This window comes from Dermacentor albipictus, chromosome 3 (assembly GCF_038994185.2).
Source record: "Dermacentor albipictus isolate Rhodes 1998 colony chromosome 3, USDA_Dalb.pri_finalv2, whole genome shotgun sequence".
NCBI lineage: Eukaryota > Metazoa > Arthropoda > Arachnida > Ixodida > Ixodidae > Dermacentor > Dermacentor albipictus.
Genome location: NC_091823.1, coordinates 15,996,206 through 16,008,324, shown reverse-complemented (window position 1 = coordinate 16,008,324; position 12,119 = coordinate 15,996,206). Strand labels below are relative to the sequence as shown.

At 47.3% G+C, this 12,119-nt stretch overlaps 1 protein-coding gene across 2 annotated transcripts in view; it reads right to left on the bottom strand.

Annotated features, from left to right (window-relative positions):
* nej (nejire) overlaps positions 1-12,119 on the bottom strand; it is a 93,875-nt gene that overhangs the window by 65,803 nt on the left and 15,953 nt on the right. For both annotated transcript variants that reach the window (XM_065451066.2, XM_070535150.1), the window contains exon 7: positions 3,774-4,038. In XM_065451066.2, coding sequence (XP_065307138.2) covers positions 3,774-4,038 — 265 coding nt within the window. The remainder of the gene's footprint in view (positions 1-3,773; positions 4,039-12,119) is intronic.

Here is a 12,119-nt window from a genome sequence, read left to right as displayed (position 1 = left end):
TGTCGAGGCGATGTTTACCTCCGTAAGTTCGTATCTGCCGCCATTACCGCGTAGCGCGTTCGCCCCGCCTGCGCACCGGAGAATAGCTGAGTAGGCGCAGCACGCCACAAGATGGCGCTAGCTGCTTCATGCGCGTCGGCCACAGTCGCTCCGAAAGAGAGAGAAAGAAAAAGAAAGCGACAAGCAAACCGGCGCGGTGGCGCCCGTCCCGCGTCTTTCTCTCGCGCGCTGGCTGACGCCACCGAAGCAGCGTGCAACCAACGGTTCAGCCCAGTTTGAAGATGGCGCCGACAATGCGCAAAGCTGTGTCGCTTGACACGAAGATGGATATTTTGCAGGACTCTCGATGCGGCTTCAAGGTGAGCACCCTTGTGAAGAAGTATGAGATCAACCATCTTGAAAACCGGGAGCACCGCGATTGTGAAGGCAGGAGCTATCAGCGGCCATGCCGATCAGTGGAAAAGGGTTAGACACCCTTTGTACGCCGATGTTGAAGAGGCGCTTTACCAGTGGTTCATCACCAATTGCTATAAAAAGGCAGGCTTTGTGCGTAAGGACGAATCTCCCCAACCCACTAAGACCAACCTGTGGAAGTCGCTGACATAACCGAGCTCTGGGAGCTCGTTCCTACTGGTGACACCGGTGGTGCCTCGAAGGAGGAGTTTTTGACTGCAGACAGTGCTGCCTCGTTCTGCAATGAGGTCACTGACGAGGCAATCGCTGAAGATGTGCTGTCTCGACAGACGGCAAAGTTGTGCGACGGTGGCGACGGCAGCAGCGACAGTGACAACGAGATTGACAGTGGCTCCTTGACCCCTACCACGATGTCTAAGCAAAGTGCACTGTTGTCGAATCCTTAATTGATTTTATTGCATGCTAAAGGATTGCCACCAGTGTTCGCACAGCAGCTGGAACCCATGCACACCGCAGTTGTGAAGCCGAAACTGCCGCAAAAACAAGTGCAGATTTCGGACTATTTCGGCGCGCTTAACCCCTGACACGGTCATTGGCGCTAGAAATAACGTTTGCTTTTCAGGGCCTACTTTCTACATCATCTACTTTTTAGAGCAAGTAGCAAATTCGAGTTCTGAGCTGCAAAGATATGTTTCGCGCTGTCTTTTTTTTTTTTAATAACTGCAGTCCAGATATAGCGTTTATCGGTTATAACGATCATATTTTTCGTCTTTCTCGATATCGTTATAAGTGGACTGCACTGTAGTACCTTTTTTTTGCAGCACATTTTCTAAGTGGCCAAAGGCTGAATGGAGCCTGTTCAGGCGGGAACTTAAAGGAAAAGGTCGGCTCTTTCAAAAGAGACCAAGATGTCTGCGCTGGCACACATGGAAGAGCAGGCACGCATATTGGAAAATGTGCCGTTTCAGCGTAAGTTTCACCTGAAATTCAGCTAGTACATGTCGTATAAGGCGTCACTGTGGCTAAAATACTGATGTTATCGGTATGAAACTAACAATATAGGTGCAATAATAGCTGTACATTCCAAAAAATGCAATAAAAAATCAATTTTTCGCAATTTTTAGTCACCCCAACCATGTCCCTCCTTATAACTGCAGTTATTGGCTATATTCATGGAAAAACGCAAGTTGAAAATATATTTTACTATGGCAGCAGGCCTCAAAATTCATTTATGCGCTTTTACGCACTGTTGTGCTTCAGTCTATTTGAAATTTCGCAATGCACGAGACCGCGACAGCATTCGCCTACCATCACAACGTGGGCAGTGCTGCAATGCAAGACCTGGACTTATGACACTTGTAATATAAGCTGTGTTACACAAATTCAACGTCACACAGAGGCCGGCAGTACTACAGTCAACGACCGATAATTCGGACCCCAGGGGGAACGTAAATAAGTCCAAACTATTCAATGTCCCAAAAAGAAAACGAATGTATCCAGATCATTTTATTTACATTTTAAGGCCCCTGTACAAGGAATAAATGGTCGGTCATTGCTGCACACACTTACACTTACGTGCAACCAAGTACGCCTGTACAGTAAAACCTCGTTAAACCGTACCCACTTAAACAGCAGTTTCGTTTTAAAAGTAGTAAAGTCAAATCACCCCACTCCGCGGCCATTGAACATACTGTGTTTTGTATCCACATAAACCGTACCAGCTTATTGCGTACGCATCGGTTAACACATACCGTATTACACGATTGTAAGTCGACACCCCCATATCGCATGACAGGGAAAAAAAAAAACATTCGATAACGAAAATTTATTAGTAGCTGACATGGTCACTGGACTACTCGTCTTCACTAGTGCTGCCATCGCCATCGTTGCTGCGGTCCCACAGCACGTCGTGGTCCAGCAAAATTTCACATTTGGCAAACGACCGCACCAGGACATCTTGTGGAACAGCAGCCCATGCCAAATGCGCCCAACCACACACAGCCGTCAGGGAGGCTCTTTTGACAGGTCTGGTTGGCATAATTTCGCGGTTTTCTGCCGCCAGCCACTCGTACTCACGGCGGAGCAGGGCCTTAAAATTAAGGCAAAGGTCCGGGCTTGTTTCATAACCATGTCGCACTTCACTGGCAGGGACCGATCACGCATTTCAGCGACGTATGCCACAAGCACGGCCTACAGCTCCGGAAACCGTCCGGACTTCGGCACGTGGGAAATTTCTCACTTGCCGTCACAGGTCAAAATTTCGCTTCGCTGCAGTCGCCACTCTCGCACCACCCGTTCAGAAACATCGAAATTGCGGCCCGCTGCGCAGTGATCTGTTTCTTCGGCATAAAGAATGGCAGCCCTCTTGAATGCTGATGTGAACGAGTGCCGAACGATTAGTGGGCCTGGAGCACTCGTGACGACTGGGGAAGCATAGAAGTAGCATGTAGCCGGCAGTCAAGTGGAATGCATCAAACTAATGTCAATGCCTTTCAACAGAGAACGAGAAACCCGCGAGCGGTGTCTGCTCTTCCACGAATTACCGATACTCCCCACAAGTGCCGCTTCCATCAACTGTCGACACCCCCCCCCCTTGAGTGTTGCATGCACTGTAAAACTCTCAAAAATGTTGAAAAACCCTTCCGAAAAGCAAACAAACACGCGGGATAGCGAAAAGATACGGGTAGGGCCATAGCGCAAACATAAATTTGTAACTACGTTGTAGCTCCCGTTGGTCTCGCTTTTTTGGTGGGCCCATGTTTTGGTTTCGATTGTAAGTCAACCCCCCAACTTCAGACTCAAAATTTAAAAAAAGTGGTTGACTTACAATTGTGCAAATACGGTAGTGTTTCCCCTTTTCGTCGTGCAAACACGGCGGTAAGTCGTCTCCATTGGGCGGCGCAGCAGAATAACAAGCCTCAGAGATCGGAACAAGGACCTCCAAGCATGAAATCAGAGATTTCATGTCTAGCATGAAATCTCTGAGGCCATACTTGATGTCTCGTCGAGGTTGCCAGAGGAGACAATGGTGGCAGAGTCTGCGTACGCTTCAACCACAGACAGAGCCCGTATAATCGAATGTAGAGCTGGCAGCTGTCCAAATGCTTGGTCGTCATTGCATATTAAGTCTATGGGGCCAGTGGCAGTGCCGCGAAGCTGTCCGAATTACCGAGCATGTCCAGATTATCGGTGTCCAATTTATTTGTCGGCGACTGTATACGCATTGCACAGATAAGTAGCATCCAGGGAGCAGGGACACAAGGTTTTCTGCACCCTGTATCAAAGTTAGTGAGGTCTCAAAAGAAAGAAATGTTTTACAACAAACTCCTGTCAGTGACAATGAGCAGGCATACACTCACATTTTGAGCACCAGGTGATGCCTTAGGTCCCGGGTGACTGACTGGTGCCAGTCTTTGGCGACTCCTCCCGCTGGCTGCGCTAGGCTCACACCACCCGGTGCACTCCCAGGGGGAGCCACTTGGTTTGGGGGAACTATGGACACAGCCCCAGGGCCACCTTGCTGCTGCTGCTGTTGCTGCTGCTGCTGAACAGCCTTCATCAACTTTGCAGCAGCGAGCGCTGCTGGTGATGTAGGCCCACCAACGAACGATGATTGAGGCCCACCTACGCCACAAAGAGAAAAAAAAAGGGAACCATCAGCACAGCCTTCGGCGATAATAAAGCCTCCAATGGCTATCATGTCGACAGTTGACAAGTTTTCACGGTATCGCTTCAACGGCCTTTAAATCCCGGAGCCCTGTAACGCACTAAGGAACGTTTGTCGGGCGACACCAACGGCATCGCATGATGTGGCAATTTCATATCCATCTTAGACAGGACATGACATCAAAGATTGGCAGGATTATGTAATTTGCGATTTACATTAACACAATATTTTGAGTACTGGGGAAAAAACAACACTTTTACAACCATTTCAAGGGGGGATGCGAGCATCAGATCGCTAAAATAAAAAAAAAAAATTGTGGAAACCATGCGTTTCGGTTTCTGCAACGCCTAATCTACCATATTTACTTGCATAATGATCGCACTCGCGTAATGTGTAATGATCACAGCCCTGCATTTTGTCGCCAAAATTCATGGGAATGCGTTCAGAATCAACAATTCCTTCAAATAAAAGACCCGAGTGCGAAGCAGTGGGAGAGGGTGCTCTCCAGCAGCGACCCGAAATTCCAGCATGGACTAGTAAGGCACGCTCGCCGAGTAGCCACCCTCAGTGGTGCCCTGGAATAGGGGCGTCGACCCTGCGCAGATGGGGAAGAAGACCGTGAAGATGGCCGACCACATCTGCCACCGCTAATTTCTACCCAATTAGAGCAAATAAAGTTTTTCCTCCTCCTCCGCAGCGATTTGCCATGTGGCAAGTCTAGCTGATGATGATCGTGCTTACCATCTGCCAAATGCTACGCGGATGCTTCCAAGAAAAAAAATTTACTACCAAACTTGCCTTGGCTCTATCATTTGTGGGCTTTATAATGGTTGTGGTCAACAACAAAAAAAAAGGTGCCTTTCGATTCCTCTTTGCACTCGTGGGCACACAACAAATCGCAAGCGGAAATGACAGTAGCCACGTTTACATCGATACGTTAGAAGTGTACCCTGTCTATATGCCGATGCTTGTAACACAGCTAAGATAGTTGCCCACCCTTAGTGGAAACTTGCCGAATTAGGATTGTAGTGAAGACAAATGCTGGAGTTTTCGCAGCATGGCCACCACGTGTTTCTGTCACTGGCAGCTGAGCATGCCCATCTCTGCTTCTGTCCCCTCAAAGTAGACATGGCTACATTACTGCCGTAAACTTGCCGATATTAAGGATATTATTTATTACTGATATGGAAAAAACTGTTTCAAGAAGCATAATGTACTCACGAAAAAAAAAAAATTTGCGTACGGCACGTTTAACTTGCTCCTTCAGCTGTCATTTTAAATTTACCCCACGCATACCTGCCAACATGAAGATTAGGAAATTCGTAAAACTATCGCTGTGGATGGGGGCGGGAGGGGGAGGGGGGCGCAGGAGCACTTTTTCTTTTTTTTTAAGAGTTTACCTTTTCCGACAAGCTTACTCACGTTTTCACAACCGCAAGTGAAATCTGTGTCTTGGAGAGTAAAGAGTGAAAACTCTTTCTATCGCTCTGCAGGATAACGAAATTTAGTTCTTGAATGGCGAGATAGGCTAACATCCTCTCACCCTTGCAAGTGTCACTTTACACCTGTTTACATTTTCTGTATATTTTAGCCACTTCTTGAAAAAATAAACCAGTTGTTAGTATGCGCTTACATCGTGTTCAGTGAAACCTCGTTAAATCGTAGTTGGCCGGAGCTCGGAAAAAGTACGTATTCAAACAGTAGTACCGAAATAGCACGAGATCACCCACTGACCTGTCAAAAACGGAACTCGGAGAGAGTGCAATGAAAGGGGGAAAACAACATGCAGTATTTATTCACTTTGCGTGACAAAATTGATATTTTCGTTTGATGCCGTGGCGGCCTAGCAGCGACGACAGCGGCCTGTCATCAGCTCAGTCATGATTGGCTCATTTCCACAAGATGCGCGACGCAGCCAATCGGAGTCGAGAATTCCAATCCGGATCGGGCAACCGTGATCAAAAGTGTTAACCGGTATTACTGAAGCTTGCCAAGCACTCGTATAGCAGATTCCTAGGTGGCGTTGCATGTTCTCCGTGCTGGCAGGCGGTAGCGCTGCACAAGTTGCGGGGCGCCTTTTTCCATTGCAGGGTACTGTTCTCATCGCTGCGATTGCACTCATGAGGCTGACGTAACGCGCAGCTTCTTCCACTGTCGAGCCTGAATCGTCCGTGCTGTCACTTTCCGTATCATCCTCGTCAGTGGTGGCCACTTCGGCAACAATGGCAAAAAAGTCGAACCTCGTAGCCGGCATCTCTTCGCGGTCACAGCAGGGTTGCTGAGTAACTTCTTCGCATTCTAAATGCCACACACCATAGCCAACAGTAGATCCTTGTCACGTGCCAGCGCCGACTTCTTTGTGTCACGTTCAGTAGCACGAACGATGTCTATGTTTTCTTCTATGCCAAGCATTCAGCGTCTTTCTTATCTGAGCTTCAGTATGACACAAGTCCTTTTTTGCACGACGCCACAATGCTCTCTAGCAAGGTGCCGAAATTATGTTGATGTGGATTCACGTGCTTGGAGGCCGTTCTGATCTCTGAGGCTTGTTGTTCTGCCGGGTCGCTCGATGGAGACATTTGGGCGACGAAAAGTGGAAACACTACGTGTTACCGTATTTACACGATTGTAAGTTGACCCGAATGCAAGTCAACTCCCCCGATAGCACGTGTGACAGGAAAAAAAAAAAAAAGAAGAGCATACCCGCGGGCACATTCCATAACGAAAATTTAGTGCTACCATCGTCATTGCTGCTACGGTCCCACAGCACGTCGCAGTCCAGCGAAATTCCGCATTTGAATACATACATAAGTCCACATCGAAAGCACCCAACCACACAGAGCAATTAGGGAGGCTCTTTTGACATGTCCAGTTCGCGTAAGTTTGTGGTCTTCTGTCGCCAGCCACTCGTACACACGGCGGAGCAGGTCCTTAAAAGGCAAAGATCAAGACTTGTCTCATGACCATGACGCATGTCACTGGTGGGGTCCGATCACACATTTTGGCGACGTACACCGTAAGCTTGGCCTTCAGCTCCGTAAAGCGTCACCACTTCAGCTCGCGCAAACTTCTTCGCTTGCTGTCACAGGTGAAAATATTGCTTCACTGCCATCGCCACTATTGCACCACCCATTAAGAAACATCAAACTTGCAGCCCGCTGCGCAGTTATTTGTTTCTTCAGCGTAGAGGATGGCAGTCTTCAACGCTGCTGTTAATGAGCGCCGAATGTTTGGTGGACTCGGAGCACTCATGACGACTAGCACATGGCCAGAAGTCAAATCGAACACATGAAACTACCTAAACATTCCAAACAGACTACCAAACATTCGCTTCTAAAACAAATGCGAATGAGTTTGGCGAACTCACACGTTCGTAAATGTCATTTTCGACTAATGTCATTACATTTTACCTTGTGACAGCAAACTAATGACATTATCAGCGAATGTCATTCGTTGTAAATTTCATTAGACTTGCCATGTGACAGGGGTATTAAGGTATGCTTCTTCAACTTGATTTTATTGTTGTTTTTCCTGTTCATTCGTTAATTCGGCATTCGGACAATTCGGACATTTTTCCCGGTCCTGTGAGATCCGAATTAACGAGCTTTTACAGTATAACATTTTGGTGAAAAAGATAGCATGCCCTGTTTAGCTGTAAAGTTGGTGCATTTCTGAGTATTCTTTGTACTTGCCTGGATGTTTCTTCAAGTGGGTGACAAGCGTCGTCGTAGTGCTAGTAGGCTTCTTCAAAACAACTCTGCAGGTCTTGCACTGCGCTTCATCTCCAGCAGGCACTTTCAGGGAAAAGTTCCATATCGGGTTCGCGTGCGCGCGCTGCCCAGACACAGGCATGGTCAACGCCATCTTCACCTATAGCGGCAGCAGCCTACACGTACATAAGCGCAACTGAAGGACAGGGCAACGCCGAGGCCTTGTCAGGGGGAGGAAAAAAAGAAGCAAGGAAAAAATTGATGTCTACACCAGTGCGTAGTGAGCTATACGTAGTGTCCACGTAGTAAGCTATACAGCGATGACGTATTTCCGGCTTTTTAATGCAAAAATGTATAGCCTTCAAGATCTACAGCTGCTGTATGGCAGCCATGGCGTATAATACGTAGCCTGCAAGATTTGCATTTGTGCCGGTCATTTGTGGCTTTTGGCTGCTTATTCGAGACCGCCGAATAATTCGAAAATATTTAATACCTTAATTTGAATCGAAGCGAATAACGAATAGAGAACTATTCGATCGAATATTTGCCCATCCGTAGTTTCTTCCTTCCGTCTGCTGACAGATCGGCACTGTGTTTACCTTCTTCATCCTGCATTCTTAACGCGAGTCGTGTCTTATCAACATTAAGAAGTCATTGCCGCTGATCACAATCATGTTGGTGTGCTTCCTACTGCTGCGGTGTTGCTGTGTTCAAAAGACAAGGAGAATCCTTCTTTGTATTCAGGGTCTGTTTTGTCGTACAGAACTGGATATGGTGCACAGTCTCCAACAACCTTTCTATCAGGACGTCTCAGTTAAGACATGCCACTGTAAAAAAAAAACAAGCACAATCGAGACCAACCAAGCCAGCCAAAACAAGTGCGAATGAGAGTTGATGCTAGCAGACAATGCGAAACAGGTGGTTCGGCTGAACTGGACACAAATATAAATAGAGCGGTTGGGCGGATCCGCATGACCAGTTTCCCATGCGTATGTCACTGTAGGGGCCACTCTTATTGCTCTCCTCCACTCGCAGCTCGCTTGCCACCGGAGCGAGCCACGAAAAACTGATCCAGGACTAATCCCTCCCGAGGCACACATTTTGCCGCTAGTGTAGCTGGGACATTTACGATGCAACGCAGAAATGGCAACTTTGCCCCTTGAGAGAGGGTGAAATTTCAGCGACATTTTTTTTTTCTTAGCATGCGGCGTTGAGCCATTTCTCCTAAGCCTTTCCTTTATGGCTTAGTCAGCGCAATGCTGGTCGGAAGTGCGGCCGCGCAATTTGGTGTGTTGCTGAGAGCATTGTCAAAGCGCGGTATATTCAAACTAACCGTCACAAATCCTTGCGCATTCTAATTACTGGGCGTTCTTGCTCATTGAAATATACATAACTTGACAGGACCACGGCACGAGTTCGAATAAACCGAAAGTTTGATGAAATAGGTTCGAATTAAAGAGACTCCACTGTAAAACAAAAACTAAACAAGATAATAAAATTTTATATAGTAAAACCTTGTGAAACCATACGTGCTTAAACAATACTTTCATTTTAAAAGTAGTGAAGTCAAATCCCTGATTCAGCGGCCATTGAACATAATGCGTTTTGTATCTGCATAAACTGTACCAGCTTATTGCGTACATATCGGTTAACACGTAGTGTTTGCACTTTTCGTAGCGCAATCACGGTGGTAGGTCGGCCAGGTAGAAGAACGAGCCTCAGAGATCAGAACAGCCTCCAAGCACACACGCTGAGGGCACTTGGAAGAGTAAAGCCCCCACATTAACATCCATATCCTTTCAGCATTGAGCCAGAGAGTGTTGTGGCTGGGGCCGAATCTTATAACGGTTTAGTTGGGGAACCATTTGTTTGGCCTCACCTGATTGGCCAACATTTTGGTTACATCACAGGTCATCAGAGGCAGCAGGGCGGTATCGCAATTTATGAATACGTCACGCATCTGTCCATCATCTTCAAAGAGAACCGGTCGTAGGAATCGGTGAAGGGGTAGTCCGCTTGTCGTTCCATTGCTGTGGCTTGGCTGTTGGCTTGCGACCCTGGCCGCGCACGCCGGTCGCGCGACCCCGGAGACCCACGGGTATCGCGCGCGTGTGCGTTGGTTGCTTCAGAGGCTATTACTTATTGCGTTCGTCGTCTGCTTGGCGTTGCTCTTTTGGTGTCGACCATGGCTGGAAGTGCGATACGCGTTCGAAGAAGTGACGGATTAATGAGTTGCACCACCCTTGACGGCTTTCTAAGTAGACCTTTTGCAGGCTACACTATAGAATGGGGGAGACTCGGGTGCAAGAGTATAAGTGGTCATTCCACGCAGAGCAAGGAATACTGCACCCTGCGGTTCATCGCCACCGGCCTGCAGCTCCAAGAGGTCGGTCGGACGCGAAGCATTCATCGGAATGGCCTAGATCTCTGCTGCCGACACTGTGCACAAAGTTGCTCTCGCAATTACTGTGTTGGCCGGTAGAAGGGCTGGGTCAGCTTTCCCGTGAAATCCGCTTCAAAGCCAATGCTAAGGAGATATTAGATCAAATTCCCAGTGCTATCACCAGCATGAATAGCTCGCAGATCACCGTTCAGCAATCAGAAGGGTTCAGCCCAGGCTGGTTCAGCACTTCCTTCGTTCGGCTGATAAAACTATACAGTCAGGAAACGGTAGATATTGAGGATATCTCTTATTTGGCTGCCACTTTTTCTCTAGTTCCGGAGTGCTGCACTTTGTTCCTTAATTTCACGGCACAGCGCGCACCATCAGCAACACGCTCTTCCATTTTACTTCGTGCAGGCAACGCAGGGCCCATATATCGTGATGTTCGATTTCAAATTCCATTGCTTCTATCACGCAACGCGCCGTGGGGCAGATCGCAGGAATAGCAGCAGCGTGGTGGCGAGCGAGTCATGTCCGAGCCGATGACGAAGGGCGAAAAAAGAAGGAAAATTGATATAGTGAGCTAGTAAACGTGACCCTAAGAACCAGTTCACGGTTTTGTTGCGCTCGCTAATTAAGGGGGGACCTGGGTCTTGAGCAACACCAATGTTAATATTGCTGCTAGAGGAATGAAATTTGTAGGCAATATGTAATTTAATGTGCTCTATGCAAATACGCAATTGGTTTTTCTCTACATAATTAGAAAAAATATTTTACACTATTTTTCCTGTTCCCACATTGCGGGATGACTTGCAGAAAATGTTTTGCAATAAGAAAGGTAAAAGTGTTGTGAACATATCCCTGAATGTTCAAGGAGTGCAGCCAGATATGTTTCATGTTTCTACCTCTATTATATCCAAAGTTACAAAAGTTCAAAATTGTAAATTGAAATGTGAACTTTTTTTTGTTTTGGCTTCCTCAAAATTTCAATGTTTCAAGGTGCAGAAACATAGTATTATAGACTAGCTGCACTCCTTGGGTGCCTAGCTATTAGACAAAGCAAAGATTATTCAAATCGGATGATTAGGAGAGAAGCTATGCCTCCCGCAAAATTGCTGATTACCATGAAAATGTGTATTGAGAAAAGTGGAAAAAACTAATCACCATGTGAAAAAAGCATTTTATTCCACTGCATGCATGAAATTGGCATAGCGAATGGCTCAAAAGGCTCCAGGGGAATAATCAGGATGGGGCTTTCCTCGCTGACTCCGTTTCGCAGCTGCTTGAAAAGCTGCCGAGGACGCTCGCTTTCTCTCTGCACTAGCAATGCGACGACAGTCCTTTTCACTGGCCCTCCTGCTACCTTTAGAGGTCTGTTTTAATTGCAGCTCTCTCAATATGCTTGAGCTGGCCTCATGGGTGCCAAGGTTGAAGCGCATCACTGCCTCCGCAACTGCTGCCTCAACTGCAAATAATGAACAATTTTTGTCTTTGGGAGCAAGGCTCCAAATCACAGAGTGCAGTGCCTCATTGGCATTCTGCGTCTGCCCTCGCTGGCACCGTTGTAGCAGTTTTTTATCAGCCAGGCGCTCAAAGACTGGACGCAGTGCATTGGTAACCACTTCTGGCAGGTTGTACCTGCTTTTTGGTGGTGGCTCATTTTTTGCCATGGCAGAGTTATACTTGCACCACGAGTTCGGACCATGCGGGCAGAAGCTGTGATTGGGCTGCTCATCCGTCGATGTAATGTGATAGAATGTGGCCCATACAGCGTTGTGCATTTTTTCAACATCTCCAGCAAAAGACTTGATCGCCCATCCATAATAGCTGGAGATCTTTGTGATCAGGTCTCCGGTCAGCCGTCCTTTGCCACTAATGCACTCTCCAGGTTCATCAGACTTGTGCTTTTGCACAAGGTTACGAAGTGCCGTGCCCATGCGCTTCT